Source organism: Bison bison, unplaced genomic scaffold (genome assembly GCF_000754665.1).
Source record: "Bison bison bison isolate TAMUID 2011002044 unplaced genomic scaffold, Bison_UMD1.0 scf7180017864254, whole genome shotgun sequence".
NCBI classification, from domain to species: domain Eukaryota; kingdom Metazoa; phylum Chordata; class Mammalia; order Artiodactyla; family Bovidae; genus Bison; species Bison bison.
In genome coordinates this window covers 4,503,133-4,524,156 of record NW_011494826.1, presented here as the reverse complement: position 1 = coordinate 4,524,156, position 21,024 = coordinate 4,503,133, and the positions used below count along the sequence as shown (strand labels likewise).

General features: G+C 35.3%; 1 protein-coding gene and 1 long non-coding RNA gene across 3 annotated transcripts in view; one reads left to right on the top strand and one right to left on the bottom strand.

The window, feature by feature from the left end:
• Positions 1 to 16,596, top strand: part of PSMA3 (proteasome (prosome, macropain) subunit, alpha type, 3) — a 25,499-nt gene extending 8,903 nt beyond the window's left edge. Inside the window, exons 3-11 of the mRNA XM_010847681.1 lie at positions 2,341 to 2,464; positions 5,180 to 5,281; positions 5,357 to 5,430; positions 6,772 to 6,844; positions 8,257 to 8,322; positions 11,154 to 11,200; positions 13,254 to 13,321; positions 15,999 to 16,063; positions 16,456 to 16,596. Coding sequence (XP_010845983.1) covers positions 2,341 to 2,464; positions 5,180 to 5,281; positions 5,357 to 5,430; positions 6,772 to 6,844; positions 8,257 to 8,322; positions 11,154 to 11,200; positions 13,254 to 13,321; positions 15,999 to 16,063; positions 16,456 to 16,500 — 664 coding nt within the window. The 3' untranslated portion in view covers positions 16,501 to 16,596. The remainder of the gene's footprint in view (positions 1 to 2,340; positions 2,465 to 5,179; positions 5,282 to 5,356; positions 5,431 to 6,771; positions 6,845 to 8,256; positions 8,323 to 11,153; positions 11,201 to 13,253; positions 13,322 to 15,998; positions 16,064 to 16,455) is intronic.
• Positions 16,597 to 17,997: 1,401 nt separating this feature from the next.
• The window catches only part of LOC104994193, a 14,539-nt gene continuing 11,512 nt past the window's right edge, over positions 17,998 to 21,024 (bottom strand). For both annotated transcript variants that reach the window (XR_825924.1, XR_825923.1), the window contains exon 4: positions 17,998 to 18,778. This is a non-coding gene — a long non-coding RNA (uncharacterized LOC104994193). The remainder of the gene's footprint in view (positions 18,779 to 21,024) is intronic.

The following is a 21,024-nucleotide window of genomic DNA, read 5'->3' as shown; positions in this document are numbered from 1 at the left end:
GAAAAAAAATCATTAGAACCTTGATGAATATTTAATTAAGTAGGCTCTTAGGTTCTATAAGTATTTACCATAATGCTCACCCCAAAGAGCATTTATTTATGCAGGTTATTGGTTCATCAGTATTTACTGTATTTGAAATTAAAACCAAAAAATAAAAAATACTTCTAAATTTATTTAAATAACAGTGATAAAATTGCATGTTAACAAATAATTATATTAACATTTATTAAAATACTTAAGTAACAATAACATTTTTAATGAAAATTACTTTTCCAAAGCATGGAAAAAAAGTGTGGTGAGAAGAATTGCGTTGTTTTACATTCTTGAAAATCTCAGTGATTAATTGAATCTTAATAAAAGGCAGAGTCTCATAGTTGCTGCTGCTTCAGTACATTGTAACTTTTGTTGAAGTTTGTGCAACACCAAATCAGGCTTCATATACATAGGTGGTTGGAAAAGAGAGGAGTCATTTAATAACCTTATGCATGTTGTTTATTTATACTGTACCATACTGGACAGATTTTAGTTTCGTAAAGGTTAGTTGCAGTGTGGAGTCTGAAAACATAATAATGAACCGTTTGTACTATTATTAAAGTCTATTGCACTGTCTTGTACTTTGCATGTTTTATCCATGCATGATTTGTAACATTGTATGTTGGTCATTTGGAAAATACTGGTTCACTGAGTTATAACAAACCTTCCAAAGTAGACATATTTCATTATAAACTGTTAGAAACATCACATTTTGTAATATCACCACCAATATGTTTTCCAAAACCCCAGTTTGTGTTTGAAAACTCAGATTTTATCACTGGCAAGAAAATACTCTCTTTTGTTTTCCTTGAAGTGACAGGCTTGTTTTGTTCATTTTAGAGAAGAGTCTGCCACATACCTAAGTGGAAATAACCATAATTATTCTTTGATGGTAAAAACAGATGTTCCATGAAAAACTTCACACCTGAAAGCAGTTTATCAGTGCTTTTTCCTGTAGGCAACCATCATATTTTGATGTGCAGCAGAAGAACTTTGGCTAACTTGCTTTTTGTTAGGATAATAAAAAGATACTTAAGGATTAATGTCTAATAAAATTAACTACAACTTTATCAGGGACATTCTTAACTAAAAATGTTAAAAAAACAAAACTGAGCATAGCAATAAAGAATACAATGAGTGGTATTTACTGCTACCGTTTATAGTCAGCCAGTAGCATTGGTGCAAACATCCACACAATGGAGAAAGTCAAATGATGTTTCTGTATTTTTATAAAAATAATTTTGACCTGACAGACGACACTTTGAGAACTTTTGATTTAGGGAAAGGGACATTTTAGATTCTGAAAAATGAGGAAGATGAGAAATTGTAATAACTGGGAAAGGCTGTCTGAGACTATTCAAGTAAACTTGTGAAAGTTTGTGGAAATGTATTTAAATGTGCTGTGGTGAGGAGGAAGTGTATTCTGATGCCCAGGATAACTTCAATAAAGACTGGAAAGCAAAAATGGTGTTTGAGGGACGACAATGAGGTTGAATTCAGTAGAGCACAGAATTTATAGTATGAAATTGAATTAGCTAGATGGGCTTTGCAGATTCTTGGGAGTTAGGAAATTTGGACCAAGGAATTTAAACTTGAAAAGGTACCTGAAGTGTGGGGGAAGGAGTGTCTGAAATTCTTTATAAAATTTGTGCATGTGGCTCAATTCATTTTTCTGGTTGTTTCTGATAGAATTCTCTTTGTTAAAAGAATTATTAGAGTTAAAGTAATTGTTTTTTCTTGAAATGGCGGTATATAATTTCTCCACATTTTACTTTTTTTTTTGATCAATTTTGTTTTAAACAGTTGAACAGAATGTTTATTCTTTTACACTTACTGTAAGCAACACATTGTTAATGCAGAAAAAGCAAAAGGAGGGAAAATAATTATAATATTCCCACCCAGATTAGAAACTGTTAACTTTTTATTTTGTATGTAGCCTATCATTTATATGCATGTTATGTATCATTTTTAATGGACATGACTAGTCAGCATTTGTCATAAGAGAGCCAGCATATGCTAGATACTGTGCCACTAGTTATGCATTTTGTTAGCATCTTTTTTCATTTGTGTATTATCTTTCCATGTCATGATACGAAATTTTTTTTGTTTTGGTCACATGATTATTTGTATGGATCTAATTCATCACACTTTAGGATGTTTGCCCTTTCTAGTTTTCAAATGTATTTGCTTTAAAAACTTGATATATTCTAAGAAACAGATTTGCCTGTTTTTTGTTTTTTTAACTTGAGTTTACAAAGTTTCTTTTATTTTCAGTTTAAAAAATTGATTTTTTTCTACTTGTTTCAGTACAGCTATTGGAATCAGATGTAAAGACGGCGTTGTCTTTGGGGTAGAAAAATTAGTCCTGTCCAAACTTTATGAAGAAGGTTCCAACAAACGACTTTTTAATGTTGATCGACATGTTGGAATGGTAAGGTCACATTTAAAAATGTTCCTTTTTGCCTTGTCCAGTTTCTTGTGATGTAATTAACTGGAATATATAAAAATTTAATTATAAGAACCTATTTATTACTTTAGCATTGAGGCAAAAACAGATCAGAGAGCAGCCATAGAAATAATCAGAAAGACTGGTTTGTGAACAGTTCACTGTCTAAAAGAAAGGTGCGTGCATACATGCTCAGTTGCTCAGTCATGTCCAGCTCTTTGTGACTCCATGGACTGTAGCCCACCATGCTCCTCTGCCCATGGAATTTTCCAGGAAGAATACTGGTAGAATTCTTATAATCCAGTTGGAGATACATACGAAAAACCAAGTTGAAGAAAATGAGGAGGGGAGAGGAGTGAGAAGCTTGGGTAAAAAATCTTGGCAGCATAGATCGCCAATCAAGGCACATGCTTGAGAGGCAATAAGTCTTTAGTTTTTTGTATCCTTTCTGGGGATAACTGTCAAACTGAAGATGTTATCAGAAAGAAAATACCTTTATAGTAAGGTGGAGTATCAGGAAAGGATGTCTGACGAAAGGAAAAGTGAGCACATCCTTTTTAGTAGCTTCATAAGCATCACTATATTTATTTCATGCAGCTGGTATGGCATAAATAAGATTACTGAGGTATACTGAAGTCATCCTATATAAATATCATACTTTATTCAGTAAGTATAACAGTCCAGAAAAAAGAGAAAAGTGATTTTAACCCTGCTTTCTGAAAAGTCAAGGAAGAAAAGGGAATACATATTCTGTGTGCTAGGTACTATGCCAGAAGTTCTTTACATCAATTATCTCATGTAATCTTGACAAACCAGTGAAAGTAATATTAATCCCATTTTTACAGATGAAGAAACACTCAGCTGGTAACGAAATGTGCTGGGATTCGTACTTGGGTCTCCATGGTCTGTGTGTTACTCTAGAGCCCATTCTTCAGGGTGAGATTCTGTAGGATCCACTCATTCTGCTGAAGTATTGGTAGCTTTGTTATTAGTATTTCTAAATAAGATGTGTTACACACAACACAGAAAGGACTAGCAAAATATAACCAGTAATCTACAAAGCTACAGATACATTTTTTTTCCTTCAGTTATTTTTCTGAATCTGTTTTCCCTCCTGAACAAATTTATTACTACCAATGAAACTGGTATGTTTTCCTGAAACTTGGCCAGATTGTAACCTAACTGATAGAAGGGAATTAGTGAATTCTGCTTTCTTTTACTTAGTAAAAAAAAATCATATATGCTTGTAGGTAGTTCAGTGGTGGAAAGATTTTCCTAGTATTTTCAAATTTGTCCCATTTGTTATTAAAAACTGATGGCATTCCTTGCAACTGGAAATTGGCAAAACATTAGACATTGAAGAAGGTTGGAGAAAAAAAGAAGGATTGATAGTCTGTCTCCACGATTGTCATCTTCAAGTACTTTGACAGATTATTAAACTTCACAGTGAGTTTTATCCAAAGCAATGGAAGATTATTTAAATCATGAAAATTACTACCTGGGTTACTCTAAACTCCAGTTTCCTCACCTGCAAAACTATGCTGGTAATAGTGCCTGTCCTCATGTGTAATTATGTAAAATGCTTAGCATGTTATGAGTGGATCAGTAATGGATTAAGGATTTTCATAATCATTACTATTACTAGGTGGCAGTAGAAGAAAAGGCTGTTAAAATTTTTGATAACATTTATTCTGAAAATCTTATGTCAGTGGTTTCCAGTACTTGTAACTGTTCCAACATTTCTGTTTTCATGGCTTCCCTAGACCAAAAGAAATGCCCAGTGGTTCTGTGTATTATATATGTAGGTCTAAATAACTAGTTATGTTCTAACAACTTAGTAGCTATAAAAACAAAACCTCACCATATGACAGGAAGATAATAATGTTTTTATTTTCAAACAACTACAACTACTAATGTGTACTCTGCAGTTTCTTAAAGTTTGGAATTGGATTCGATGCTATGCCCCACCCCACCCTGCTTCTTGTTTCACAATGATTTTTGCACAGTGCTTATTTTCTATCATGGCAGCCCCAGCTTCTCAGTGACCCGATGGCATTGAAGGGAATGTGGAATGATCTGATGTTGAAACTGAACTACTTCAATATGTGTTTCCCCCAAAACTTAAAACACCCCACAACTCTGAGTTTACTGTAGTTCCCTGGGATATCTCAGTGTGTGGTTTGGTAACTGCAGTTCTAAGCCACTAGATTTGTGGTTTGTCATGTTTTGCTTTGGCATTACAATTTATTAGTACACTGAAATAGAAAGGAGGTTTGAGGTTATGCCTTTTAAATAAAAACTTTTAATAACTTTTTAAACATAGAATGGCTTTATTAAAAACCAGTTCTAACCAAAACCCATGGTTTTTTTCTTCTTTGTGGTGGTTTTAGTCTTTATAATGAAGTGGGAATTAGGGAGACATGGAATTTTTTTTAATGTGGTCATTTGACAAAAGAATGAAGTCACAGTTAGGAAATTTCCAAATTGTTATCCCATACTCAAGCATCGAAATTCCAGAATGCCTTGCAAAGATGGTGGTTTAGTCACGAAGTTGTGTCTGATTCTTGCAAAGACCTTTAAGCCAAACTAATTTATTCTAATGATGATGCTTGTTAAAAATATCAAGTAAGCCTATCATAGTCACATACTTTTCCTTCATTTGTGATAGGAATGTTAATTGGTACTTTTTTTTTTTTCCAGGCAGTAGCAGGTTTGTTGGCAGACGCTCGTTCTTTAGCAGACATTGCAAGAGAAGAGGCTTCCAACTTTAGATCTAACTTTGGATATAACATTCCACTAAAAGTAAGTTGATAACAGTTGAGCCTCTGGAACAGCAAGAGAAGAGTCTTAATAAACTCTTCTGTTTTACCCCCACAGCATCTTGCAGATAGAGTGGCCATGTATGTACACGCGTATACACTCTACAGTGCTGTTAGACCTTTTGGCTGCAGGTATGAAATTTAGTGAGATATTCAGTAATATCTGTACTACAGTTATCTGTTTTCCCAGCATCTTATTAGCCTTTTATACCCTTAAGAAATGAACTTTCATCAAGAAGTAGTTGAACTTTTTTTATTGTATCTATGTGAGATGATGGATATTACCTAAACCTGTGGTAATCATTGCATTTCACAGTGTATATAAATCAAACCTTTATGCTGTATACCTTAAACTTAATGTAGTGATGCATGTCAATTATTTATTAATAAAACTTGGGGGGGGGAGGAATCTCTGAAATTAGATCCAGACATTTTCAGGAAGTTGCAAACTGATTTTATTAAAAATTTAAAAAAATTTTTATTTTTGGGTCTTTGTTGCTGTGCAGGCTTTTCTCTAGTTGTGGAGAGCAGGGGCTACTCTCTAGTTGTGGTGCGTGGGCTTCTCACTGTGGTGGCTTCTCCTGTTGAGCACAGGCTGTACGGTGCATGGCCTTCCACAGTTGTGGATCCTGGGCTCTAGAGCACAGGTTCCATAGTTGTGGTCATGGGCTCATCTGCAGTATGTGAGATGTTCCCAGATAAGGGATCGAACCTGTGTCTCCTGCACTGGTAGGCAGACTCTTCACCACTGAGCCACCAGGGAAGCCCCGCAAACTGATTTTAAATAGAGTTCATTTGTTATTATTACGTAGTCAACTGTACTGACATCTCAGTTTTTTCATTAGTTTCTGTCTTATCTTCTGTAAGCAACAGGTAAAATGCTCTTAATGGGAATTGGTTGTTATGGTATTCTGCCCATGAAGTAGTAATATAAGATGAGGCTGGTTTCTATTTATAATTTCAAAAAAATCAGTAATTCATATGATTGTTCAGTACCCTAATTTTAATTTTGTTGTACATAAAAAATGCATTGAATCAATTTGGGTTACTGCAGAAAAGTAATTGGAGGAATATTCGGGAATAGCCAAGAAAGAATGAAGGGTGGAACAAGAGTTTGAGGTAGCTTCAGTGTGTTCATAGCAAGAATTTTGTTCCCTTGGCTTTTTCATGTTTATGCCTTTAGCTCTTGGGCCCTCATGTTATGTCTGTCTGTCAGTACTCCTTTCCCTGCAGTGCTATCCTCGCAGGAAAGGTTGATTAGAAAGTTTAATACTAAACCAAGGCACATGAATTTTGAACGTTTTCAAGTATATACTAGTTTTTATCCAAACTATATTATCAAAGTGCTTACTGTCAGTTATATGGGTATTAGTCAATGTTTATCTTAGAAAGAAAATTGCATTTTTATCACTGTACTTTTTAATACTTTTCTGGTATTAAGAACCACGGTTTAAAAGTATTACTTTTGTGCAGTTTCATGTTAGGGTCTTACAGTGTGAATGACGGTGCACAGCTCTACATGATTGACCCATCGGGTGTTTCATATGTGAGTTAATTTTGAATCTTCTGAAATTCTATTCCAGTTTAATGGTCTCTCACTTAAATCATATATTCAGATTATATGATGTTTCTTTAATATTCATTTAACATTTTCTTATTTAACATTAATAACAAGAACCTTATGGGTATGAGACAGAGCGAAGATTTGTGACCTTTTTTTGGACTGTGCCACATGGCATGAGGGATCTTAGTGAACTGACTAGGGATTGAACTTGTGCCCTGTGTGTTAGGAGTGTGCATTCTTAACCACTAGACCACCAGAGAAGTCCCAGATTTGTGGCTTTTAATATGCTACTGTAGAAACTGCATGGTTTGGTCACTGAGTCATGTCCAACTCTTGTGACCCCAAGGACTGTAGCCTGCCAGGCTCCTCTGTCCCTGGGATTCTCTAGACAGGAATACTGGAGTGGGTTGCCATGGAGAAACTGCATAGTCAACATAAAATTTTGAATATGTGCTATTTTATTACCATAAATATTAGCAGTGTCTTTAAAAGGAATATAATGCCCTCCCTTTTTAAGTCTTTTGGGTTTTTTGATGATGTTTTGGGTTTTTGTTTTGTTTTTCTGGTTGCACCACATGGCTTGTGGGATCTAAGTTTCCTGAACAGGGTTCAACCAGGGATCTAACCCAGGTCCATGACAGTGAAAGCCTGTGTCCTAACTGTTGAACTGCCAGGGAATTCCCCAGTACAAAGGATTTTAAGTGGGATTTCTTGGATCTTTCTCTAATAATCTTTTCTTAAAGTGTCTTCTGAGATTTTAATGGTTTTTATACTCATTAACAAAATTAAGGCTCTTTAGGTTTTGTCATTATATACGAATATAGTTATACAAGTATGAATGGGCATACTTAATTAAAAAAAAAAACCTTTACAATATAAATTAGAGAATTCCCTGGTGGTCCATGGGTTAGGACTCCATGCTCTCACTGCCTGCTGGTTGGGAAACTGAAAATTCCACAAGCTGCACTGGTGCTGCCAAAAAACGTGTATATATACATTAAGAAGGCTTAGAGTACTTAACTCTTAGGAATGATTTCTTTCTCTCAAAAGTCATTTCAGTTCATAAAGCTAATTTCTTTTCTATTTCCAGCCTCAGATATACCTCTAGCTCATGGTCTCTGTGTGTGTGTTTAAAATGATATAATTTGTTTTCCTTGGGATATTTCTTGAAAATAATCCAAGTTATTTTATACTTAAGTTTGATATTTTAAACTTTTTGAGTCCCTTGTTATTCATTTTAGTAAATGTCTTTTTACTGTATTTCTCCATATGTGCTTTTGAATGTCATTTAGCATCCTTTTATTAATCTTTAAATAGAAACAGTAGTCATTAATAACTTATGATAGTATATTTAATAATACTTTTTTTTTTTGGTGTGTGTTCTTTTTAAATAGGGTTATTGGGGCTGTGCCATTGGCAAAGCAAGGCAGGCTGCAAAGACAGAAATTGAAAAGCTTCAGGTAATAATTTTTATTGTTTAAAATTCTGCTATACCATTATTCTCAAGTGATTCTGTTATACTGTTATTCTCATGTGATTCTGCTATACCATTATTCTCATGTGGTTAAGTTTCATCACCACAGACTAAAGCTTTTAGTCCAAGTGTGGTCTGCCATTTTGAGTCAAGCTTTCTGAAGCTACTAGATTAGTTGAGCAGGAAAGCTGGCAGCATATTATCTTTAGAGTTGTGTCATGGGTCCTTTTATGATTTTTATGGCTGTCTAATCTTAAAAAAAAAAAAATTTCATATAATTTCACAAAATCCTTGAGACCCATTCACCGAACCCTGTGCCCCTTAGGTTCAGAACTTTGGTCTTTTACTGTATCATTTCTTTCAACTAGAAAACAGCTTTTGTCTGAAGTCTTACACATTAAAGTCTGCGCTCCTTTGCTTCTCTTTCCTTTGTTCCCAACGTCTATTAGTGTGGAAAAAGTTTCTTAAAAATTTGCTGGCTTTCCTTTTAGCTATAAATTGATCAACTTGACATTGAAATAGTACCCACCAACTCTTCATTGCTTATCAGAAACTTCCTTAAAAGACAGGCATATGATTTAGCAGTATTTTGGTAAATTACAGTGACAAAATCTTCTTGTACATTTAATGTTAATGCTATACTGGAACCTTGCTCAACTAATTCACTTATTCAGCTTTTTTAATGCTAGGCTTTTAGTGCTTAGAATTTAACACCAAGACCTAATTTATGTTTGGTATTTTAGGATTGATAAAATTGACAAAAGGACCTTAGAGATCACTTAGCCCAAGTCCAACCCTCGGTTAAAACACACTGGCTAGAGTCATAGACTATTGCTTACAAACAATCCAAGACCTTGTAACTCTTAGACTAGTGGTCTTTTCTGTCATATATTCTTTCTACTAGGGGCTTATAGGATATTGAGTGTAGTTCATTGTGCTACAGTAGGACCTTGTTTATCCATTCTATATATGTAATAGCTTACATCTGCTAACCCCAACGTCCTGCTCCATCCCTCCACTAGCTCCCTTCTCCTTTGCAGCTACAACTCTGTTGTCTGAGAGTCTGGTTTTGTTTCATAATTAAGTTCATTTGTGTCATATATTAGATTCCACATACTTGTTTTTCTCTTTCTGACTTGACTTTGTATGATAATCCCTAGTTGCGATGCTTTTTACAGTTTTATTGGAACATAGCCATATTCAGTCGCTGGCTGCTTTTGCTCTAGTACAACAGTGGGGTTTAGTAGTTGGAATGGAGACCGAAAACCTTATCCCTATGATGAAAGTCTAAAATATTTACTACCTGGCCCTTTAACAGAGTTTGCCAGCCCCTGCTCTCAATCATTACTCTGGTCTGCTTTTCTACTTGTGTTCTGTTTACCAAGAACATAATTTTATAAAGTAAATTTTACCAACATATGTAAAAATGTATTTGACATTTAAGATGTATCGCTTCAAGTTTAAGTTTACCTTTGTATGTTACAATTAATCTACTAAATATAGAACTTAACTTGTAAGGGTAAAAATATGAATATCGGTATTTTCCTTTTCTTCACCCCCAATTTGCCATGAAAAAATTTAATCAGAAATTCAATCAGAAAAAATACCATAAAATAAACATCTCTGTCTAGATTGAACAGTTGTTGCTTTCCAGTATTTTTCCTACTTCTATCAGCTGGGGCATCAAGATTTGTAAATATTAAAAAAACACAAAAAATAAAATATTAATGAGCCCAATTTAGAGATGCAGTAGTTAAACTACCTCAAGTTTGGATTGCTGTATGACTGTTCATTATTTTTTCACTATTTTCCATCCTCCACATATTCAGAATATGAACACCAGGTTTGCGCATTTTAAAAAATTTTGTCAAATGTGTTCAGAAACACATATACTTAAAAAAATTTCTGCACTGGTTACTTGCAGTACCTTTAGTATAACAGACTTTTCTGCCAGGCATCTAAAGGCTGTTTTTCTGCCTTGATTTCCATATGTTCACTTTTGCAGTTAATTTATCTTCCTTATAATCAAATCAGATAAATCTGTGTTCTAAGACTCCACTCAGATCTTGGTTCTTCAGAGCTTTCCCTCACATTTTGCAGTTTTGTCTTGAACAGTTTCATGAGGGATAATTTATTCCTATTTATCTAGCATATAGAAGTATTTGGGAGAAGGCAATGGCACCCCACTCCAATACTCTTGCCTGGAAAATCCCATGGACGGAGGAGCTTGGAAGGCTGCAGTCCATGGGGTCGCTGAGGGTTGGACACGACTGAGCAACTTCACTTTCACTTTTCTGCACTGGAGAAGGAAATGGCCACCCACTCCAGTGTTCTTGCCTGGAGAATCCCAGGGACGGCAGAGCCTGGTGGGCTGCCACCTATGGGGTCAAAGAGTCGGACACGACTGAAGTGACTTAGCAGCAGCAGCAGAAGTATTTGTGGTTTGTTTGCTTTTTATTATCCTGAATTCACTATAAAGAAAAAAAACATTTCTTGGTAATCTTTTAAGTGTCAGGGTCTGCCTGTGAATAAATTCATAAAGGAGTCTAGATTTTTATAAACTTTAATATATTTCACAAAATTATTGGTGCCCAAGGCTTTTTCTGAATAATCATTAAAAAACATTAAACAATAAAAAACTTAGGTTCTGGTCTTTTTGAATTTCAGGTTATTTTCCTTGGTTTTATGTTTAAGAATCTTATCTCAAGAGCATAGGTTACTGATAAAAGTTGCAAAAAGAATCTGAAAAGTTACACAAGTGGAAAGTGTTCTTCCTTTGACTCATAACATAATGAATATATATTTTATTTTCTGTAGATGAAAGAAATGACCTGCCGTGATGTTGTTAAAGAAGTTGCAAAGATGTAAGTTGCAATTTTCATTAGTACTGACAAATATTTTACTTGACCTTACCTTATACATTAATCCTAAGAGGCTGTTTTGTTTGTAAATTAGTTATTGCATTAATTTTAAGAAGGTGAATCCAACATTCTGAGAGGCTTCATTTTAAGTGACAGTGAATAGGATGGGAAAAAATAGCTTTTGATAAAATATACTCCTGTTCCATTGACAGAATTCAAGATTTGGAGGATATGGTGAACCTCTAGACTTCTTGCTAGCTCCCGACTTCTTAAATCTCACAAGTCCCAATAATATTAACCTTAGGTTACAACTTTAAGGTCTACAGCTGAAGTTCTTATAACAAGATGAATAGAGAAGTATTTCAGAACATCTAGAAATAGCTTAAGAAAGCCTGAAGTAGTTTATGTTACAGATACCTAGGGTAGAAAGCTGTGTAACAGTAGTAGTAAGCAACAACAATGCCAGTAAAATCTCAGTGACCATGCTTCAAAATACATTATTTTTTTAGATCAAAGAATGCAGGCATTTAGTATTTCAAAAAATCTAATAAAATGCTGGTTTTATAGTCAGCTTTTCAGAGTTAAAGAGTAATAAATGTAATATTCCAGAGAATTCATAACACCTCTGTTCCACATTAGAACTACGTCATCATGGTCGAGTCAGCAGGTTTTACATCTAATAATACATGCAAGGGGAAAAAATGTCCAGGATGGTCTATCATCTGATGATAAACCTATTATTTGAATGATACTCTTAATCTCCGTACTGATAGTTGTAACAAAATATTAAAATCACAAGTATTTTATAATTTTATACCAATCTATCACTCCTGCTACTGACACCCTCCTTCCCCACTGCCTTTTACCATGAGACCCTTGCCCTTTCTTGTGAAGGGGAATCCATTCCATTCTGTGATTGTCATTTATTAATAACGACAACCTAGAGGACACTGGCAACTAACATATAATAGAACTAATAAAAAGTAAATAATCATTGAATTGTGCAACAGTTTTTTTCCTTCATCGAGAACTTGTCTGGGTATCAGTTGTTATAACAGCTTTTATTTTTATATTGTTCTGTGTAGGAAAGCCATCCTTTCATCATTTAATAAAATGAAGTACTATGCATCTTTTAGTTCTGGAAAGTTTAAGATGCTTTCTTATGTTACAGCTGTTATAGCAAGGCTTTAGGAATATCCTCCAAATTACTTTTGCTACTTTGTGGTGGGAGATGGTAAAATATAAAATTAAAAAAAAAGCTTTGCTAATACTTGTTTTTACTTTTACTTTTTAAAAATAATTTTATTTTTGGCTGTGCTGGGTCTTCATTGCTGCTCAGGCTTTTCTCTCCTTGTGCAAAGGCTCCTCATTGTGGCCTGGTAGCTTCAGCAGTTGCAACTCCCAGGCTCTTAAGAGCACAGGTTCAGTAGTTGGGGCCCATAGTATAGTTGCTCTGCAGCAAGTGGGATCTTCTGGGATCAGGGATGAAACCCATCTGCTGCATTGGCAGGCAGATTCTTTACCACTGAGTCACGAGGGAAGCCTTGTTTTTACTTCTACTTTTAATATTGTGTGACACTGCTTCCTGGTTTGCTGCAGTTTGTCTTGTACTGTTTAAAGGCCAGGTTTAGGGACATCCAGAATAATAAAGGGGTTTAAAAATATTCCTGCCAAGAAAATGCAGAATGAAGACTAATTGTAAACTAATAAATTAGTTTTTGTTTAAAAATCAGTTAATGAGTGGAAAATACTGAATATCCTGGAAAGGCACAGATAATACCTTTCTCCCATTTGAATCTTCCTTATGAGACATCTTAGTTCTGTCTCTGAAAGAATGTATCAAAGTAAACAGCTTGGGTTGTATAAAGGTGTAAGGTATAGTGAATCCTTTGTAGTGTTTAATTTTTTATCAGTCCTAGTTAATTTTCATAATATAGACTATACTGTGTGTATAATTTTATAAATCCTTATATTAGGAAGGGGTGTTGATTTGCTGAGTGGGTGCATGAACTATGTTTGTAGATGGCCAGATGTTAATTTCTTCTTTCTTTTCTAGAATTTACATAGTACATGATGAAGTTAAGGATAAAGCTTTTGAACTAGAGCTCAGCTGGGTTGGTGAAAGTAAGTGATTACTCTGTACTTATTTGCTCTCAGAGTCATCTGTACCAAGCCTAATTTACTATAAGTGCCATTTTTTTTTCAATCTTAAAAAAGAATTAGTAATAGCCTGTACCCATAGAAAAGTACACAAACAACAAACAGCATGGATACATTAGTGTAAACTCTAATTTGGTCAACAAGTAGACCAGCCTGCCAAATTACCCTTCAGTTTTCAGTTCAGTAACTTCAGTCCTGTCTGACTCTTTGTGACCCCATGAACCACAGCACACCAGGCCTCCCTGTCCCTCACCAACTCCTGGAGTCCACCCAAACACATGTCCGTTGTGTCAGTGATGCCATCCAACCATCTGATCCTCTCGTCCCCTTCTTCTCCTGCCCTCAATCTTTCCCAACATCAGGGTCTTTTCAAATGAGTCAGCTCTTCGCATCAGGTGGCCAAAGTATTGGAGTTTCAGCCTCAACATCAGTCCTTCCAATGAACACCCAGGACTGATCTCCTTTAGGATGGACTGGTTGAATCTCCGTGTAGTCCAAGGGACTCTCAAGAGTCTTCTCCAACACCACAGTTCAAAAGCATCAATTCTTTGGCGCTCAGCTTTCTTTATAGTCCACTCTCACATCCATACATGACTACTGGAAAAACCATAGCCTTGACTAGATGGACCTTTGTTGGCAAAGTAATGTCTCTGCTTTTTAATATGCTGTCTAGGTTGGTCATAACTTCTCTTCCAAGGAGCAAGTGTCTGTTAATTTTGTGGCTGCAATCACCATCTGCAGTGATTTTGAAACCCCCAAAAATAATTCAGCCACTGTTTCCCCATCTATTTCCCATGAAGTGATGGGACCAGATGCCATGATCTTAGTTTTCTGAATGTTGAGCTTTAAGCCAACTTGTTCACTCTCCTCTTTCACTTTCATCAAGAGGCTCTTTAATTATTCTTCCCTTTCAGCCAGAAGGGTGGTGTCATCTGCATATCTGAGGTTACTGATATTTCTCCGGGCATTCTTGATTCCAGCTTGTACTTTTTCCAGCCTAGCGTTTCTCATGCATATAAGTTAAATAAGCAGGGTGACAATATACAGCCTTGATGTACTCTTTTCCCAATTTGGAACCAGTCTATTGTTCCATGTCCAGTTCTGACTGTTGCTTCCTGACCTGCATACAGGTTTCTCAAGAGGCAGGTCAGGTGGTCTGGTATTCCCATCTCTTTTCAGAATTTTCTGCAGTTTATTGTGATCCACACAGTCAAAGGCTTTGGCATAGTCAATAAAGTCAATAGATGTTTTTCTGGAACTCTCTTTTTTGATGATCCAGCGGATGTTGGCCATTTGATTTCTGGTTCTTCTGCCTTTTCTAAAACCAGCTATCTGGAAGTTCACAGTTCACGTATTGCTGAAGCCTGGCTTGGAGAATTTTGAGCATTAGTTTTACTAGCATGTGAAATGAGTGCAATTGTGTGGTAGTTTGAGCATTCTTTGGCATTGCCTTTCTTTGGGATTGGAATGAAAACTGACCTTTTCCAGTCCTATGGCCACTGCTGAGTTTTCCAAATTTGCTGACATATTGAGTGCAGCACTTTCATAGCATTATATTTTAGGATTTAAATTGCCTAACCCTTAGGCCTCTATTAAGTCAACAACCCTTACCTTCTCCACAAAGGTAAGCACTGTCTTGAATTTCAGTAGACAACTGGGCCCTTTCCAGTGTTTACGGAAAGGGATAATGCAGCTGTGGATGTCCTTTACATCTACTGTGGCATGCATATGTAGTAGCATTTTAGAAATATATGTTAAGAGTGGAATTGCTGGATTATGAAATAAGCATTCATTCAATTGCAGTATTGGCCACAATGTGTTCTGACTGCTTTTCTAATACAAACAAAGCTAGAATAAATTTAGGAGGTACTGATGGAAAAATTCTGCTTAATAAGAGACTATATAAAGTTGTGAGTAGTTTATTTTGAAACACCCATTGCATACAGTATTATTGGGAAGTAACCTTTTTCTATTAAGGCAACCATAGGGCTTCAGGGACAGATTTTAAAATCTAATCATGCTGTGAATAAATTGTTCATTCGCTAACTCATGAATCTTTGCAACCCCATGGACTGCAGTATACTAGGCTCCTCTGTTCTCCACTGTCTCCTAGAATTTGCTCAAATTCATGTCCATTGAGTTAGTGATGCTGTGTAACCATTTCATCCTCTGCTGCCCTCTTTTCATTTTGCTTTCAACCTTTCCTAGCATTAGGTCTTTTCCATGTCGTTGGCTCTTCACATCAGATAGCCAGAGTATTGGAGCTTTGGCTTTAGCATCAGTCCTTCCAATGAATATTCAGGGTTGACTTCCTTTAGGATTGAATGGTTTGATTTCCTTTAGGATTGAATGGTTTGATTTCCTTACAGTCCAAAGGACTCTCAAGAGTCTTCTCCAGCACAATTCAAAAGCATCATCAGTTCTTTGGCACTCAGCCTTCTTTATGGTCCACCTGTAACATCGGCACGACTTCTGGAAAAACCATAGCATAATTTCTTTATTTTAAGTGCTTATGTAGGGGAAGGAAAAAGATGAGGTCAAAGAACCTGGTATTACCTATGGATTGGCTAGATTGTTTAGTCTTTTCAAATCACAGTGATTCTCATTTTTAATTCATTTAAATATATGGCTTAATTTACAGTAACTAATGGAAGACATGAAATAGTTCCTAAAGATGTAAGGGAAGAGGCAGAGAAATATGCCAAGGTAAGCCATAGCATGAAAACAGCTCAAGGTAAAAGCATCATGGAAATATGTTGAATTGTATTAAATAACACTTCTGAGTTGAGCTGAACTAAAAGAAACTTTCTAGGTTATCCTCAATGGGGATAAAGTTGCCCTGGTTCCAAAAAAACTTTTTTGTGCATGTGAAAATGGCAAGGTTTTTTGAGAACATTTAATGCTTTCATACTGTGTGTATCCTATCAAGAATATTGTCATTGATAGAGCAGGATGTACTTAAGACATTCAAGTAAAATCTAACATTCTAAACCAGCGTTCCAGTTTACTTATAAAGAATTTTGAATGACAGGCACTTAGATTCAGGTTGTTATAGCAGTGCTAAAAATTGATTTTAAACACTGTTTTTCTCTTACCAGGAATCTTTGAAGGAAGAAGATGAATCAGATGATGATAACATGTAACATTTGTATATTAAATTTCTAATACAGTCCCATGTAACTATTTAGCCCCTTGGATTATTACTTACCAATTTTCATTAAATTTTTGTCTTACAACGATTCAAGTTTGGTTAATATTTGCCTGACAAAACTGGTGGGGGTAATTGAGCACTTGTTTATTCAGCATTAAGATGTAGCTTTATGCCTGTTGTAAAATTCCTTAGTTAAAATACTGTAGACAGAGGCTTTGGAATCAGATTAATTTAAAACCCCATCGCTCATCTGTATCATATCCTGCTGGACTGTCATGTTTTGCATCTACCAGCTTCATAAGTAATTGATGCCACTGCTCTTTTTGTGTTTAGTGACGTAATTGTTGGTTAACAGCCACTGTTAACCTTTAGAATTTTATTTTTATTTTGAGGAGTGGATTTAAGGATTCACAAAGTCCCTATTCTGTCACTTAAAAAATTTCTTGATCTGTAAGTTCAAACTTAAAAAGCCATATTTTATGCTTAAAAATAGAATGCATATGTAAGTGCTTTGTAAACAAGCTGTTATTGAGTGGAATAATCAGTTTTGTTGCCTTCAAGGAACAGTAGCACTTGTAGGAGGAACAATCTGAACTCAGGCCAAGTATCCTAGGTATACATACACCCTGATTGGCCTCATGCCAGTATCACTCCATTCAACTGTCATACTTTCCTGAGGTCAGAGTTTGGCAGTAGGGTGTTGCTGGACTTTGAGCATTTGTATAGTTCAAACAGCAAATCATGTGAGAATAGTTAACTACTATACAAACAACTGAAAACCAATTCTCATTATCATGGCTGCTTTTATGTAAAATTATCTGCTACATTTTACAACTCATGTATTTAACTGAGAATGACCCCAGTGGCCTTGGAGAAACACCTAAAGAACATTAAATTGGGTAATAAGCTTAATAACCTAAGCCAGTGTCTGACCATTCTATACTTCCAAGTATGAATGGCACATGTATCTTCTATTTTCATCATACTGTGAGTACATCTGTTCTTAAATTCACACTGGAATAGCCAATCAGATCAGTTCAGTTCAGTCACTCAGTCATGTCCAACTCTTTGCGACCCCATGAATCACAGCACGCCAGGCCTCCCTGTCCACCACCAACTCCAGGAGTTCACTCAGTGGTTCTAATGAAATTTAAATTTGAGCAGTTAAGCCACCTCAAAACATAATCAGATAAATCTAAAACCAAGCACATGTATCTAGCTATATATACTATACAGAGGATTAATAAATAATCTAGGTACAACTGCATGGGCACTTTGTAACTGAGGTATAACCAGTCTTGGGGAGAGAAAAAAATGGCAGGTACATTTTGCTTTCACAAGGTTACTAATTTATTTTCAGGAATCTCGATACTGGTATCAAAAAAAAAAAACACCGTTTTAAAGAATACAGTTTTGGTTTACAGATTACAAATACTGGATTGGCCAGAAAGGTCCTTCAATTTTTAAGTTTAAAAAAAAAAAAGACACATTTTTTCATTTTCACCAAGAACTTTATTGAAGAATGTAGTCACTGTTTTATTCCACTATCTTCTGACATTTTTTAGGCAACTTTTTAATTCCAGCTTACGAAAACTTTTTATCTTTTTGAGCAAAGAACTGTTCACTTGCCTTTTACAGTCTTCCAGGGAATTGAAATTTTTTCCATTAAGATAATTTTTTAAACACCAAACTAAATATAAATCTGAAGGCTTACTATCTGGAGAATATGGAAAATGAATCAACTTACCAGCCAAGCTAAGACAGTTTTTGCCTGGTCATCAAACATTCAGTCTTGTATTATCCTGACGGAAGACTATGCTTTTTCTATTGATTAATTACAGACACTTTTCATCAAATTTTAGCTAGTTTAAGTGGGAGCATCATCCCGTGAGAAATCTCCAGTATGAAACTTTGCAAACTACTTGCAAGATGTTCGATCAGTCACAGCACCATCTCCATACACTGCACAAATCTTTGTTTCAGTAGCATTTTTACCTTTCTTGAAATAAAAAGGCACAATATACTGAAAATGTTTTTCTTCTTCCATCTTCAATATTAAAATAGCTACACAAAAATTCACCCATTTTTTTAACATTTTTTAAAGTGCATGCTGATATGCCAGCTGTCGTGATACAATGTAATAAGATTGTTTCAAATAAAGATTACTACTAGAGCCATCTTATGGAAAAAATCAAATACATTTAGACTCAAAATACACTTATCTGATAAGACTATCCATTCACTTTCATTTCTATCATTCACAAGGCAATCTGAAAAATAAGAAAAATTAAGTTGTAAATCCTCAATATATTTAACTTATTGAAACATTAGAATATTCAAGATTTGAAGAGCAAATTCAGATTACAAATTAATTCTCATTAATACATTTATCAAAATGCTGTTAAGTCAGAAGAAATCTACAATTGCAAAAAATCAAGTCTTAATGTAAAAACTCAAATATTGTTCCTCACCTTTTGAAATGAAACTCACACTGAACCTTTTTTACTTTCCTACACTGTATGACACCATATTGTATTTATCATGCCTAGGTTATTTATTAGAGAAGGCAATGGCACCCCACTCCAGTACTCTTCCCTGGAAAATCCCATGGACAGAGGAGCCTGGTAGGCTGTGGTCCATGGGGTCGATAGGAGTCAGACAAGACTGAGCGACTTCACTTTCACTTTTCGCTTTCATGCATTGGAGAAGGAAATGGCAACCCACTCCATTGTTCTTGCCTGGAGAGTCCCGGGGACGGCAGAGCCAGGTGGGCTGCTGTCTCTGGGGTCGCACAGAGTCCGGACACGACTGAAGTGACTTAGCAGAGGTTATTTATTAACTGGTCTTTCCTAATGATTCCCCATCAAGTGTAAAAGCAATCCTTATGAAATGATTGACAGATTTCTCCCTCTCAAAGCCCTTTACATGTTTTCCACTTAATTGTTTTCAAATTATTTTTTAAAAGGAATTCTAAAACATGAAACAAGAGTACAGCTACTCTTAATTGCAACCAAGTACAAGCTTTTGTTCCATCACTGACCATGTGTATGCATTTATTACAGTGTTTACTATACTACTACAATAAATGTATTCCTCCCCACCTAGCCTCCCATGGGAGTTGTTCAAGAAATCATCTTTGTATCTGTACTGGTGAGCACACGGTAGGCATTCAAATGCTAAGGGTATGTATTTTTAAAAATGAAATAATTCATACTAGTTAACTACAGGGTAAGATATACTTAAAAACACTAGTTCACAACTGTACTGATCAGAGGCTTCTAAATTAAGACAACCATGGTTTATGATCTGAGCAGATCTGGAAAACCTAAACTCAGGAAATCCATAAACTCTGGAGGAATCATACCTGCATGGTAATGGGGTTTTTCTTGCCATAAAACTAGGGCTTCCTCTCTGCCACCACTATAACCATGATTTCAGAATAAGCAAACCAGTATCATAATGAAAACCAGGGTAGTGGTTTATAACCTAATGTAGGTTTCATAGTGGCTTTTCCACTTCAGCTTGGGCAAGTTACTTATTCCCTCATCTATAAAATAATTATACCCACTTACAATAACATCGAAAACAGGGATACTAAGGTATAAATTTAAATTTGTACAAGATTTTGTGTTGGAAATTTAAAATGCTGGTGAGAAAATGAACTAAAGTTATGGGAAGACTCAGTATTGTCAGTTCTCTCTAAAATGATTTATAGATTTAATGTAAAACCCAATTAAATTTGCAAGTGGTTTATTTGGGGAGTGTATGTGTGGGGTGTGTGTAAAGAAATCAACAAGCTATTGCTAACATTTACTTGGGAAAAGAAATTAGAACAGCAAAAACATTTTCTAAAAAGAAAAAGTTACAAGGCCTATGCCATCTGATTTCAAGACTTACTATAAATTTAATGTAATATTATTAATGGAAAAGAAAAGTCTAAAAATAGACTCATTAAATACACGGTTGATTGTGACAGAGGTGAAAAGACACATCAATGGAGAACAACAGTGCTTTTCCACAAATGGTGCTGGAGCAACGAGGACATCGGTATACAAAAAGAAACTAACACCAAAAACCAAACCATACCTTGTACCATATATAGAAATTAACTGAAAGTGATGGTAAGTCAAAATGTACCTCAAAGTCTAAAACTGCTGGATGAAAAAAAAAAATCTTTGTGACCCTGGTTTAAAAAAGCGTTTTCAGATACTATAATACACCAAAAGGATGAAACATAAATGAAAAAAACTGACAAACTGAATTTCACCCAAATTAAAAGCTTCTGTTCTCCTTTAAGAGGATGAAAAGGAAAAGACTCTAGAGAAAATAAATCACATCTGACAAAGGATACCTGACCACAATGTATAAAAACTCTGAAAATTTAACAACCCAATTTTAAAAAATGGGAAAAAGACTCAAATTTGTATTACAAATAAAACTGATGTTCCTTCTTTAACCATCCTAACACAAGAGGTAATCACCATATTATATATATACACACACATATACACACCTT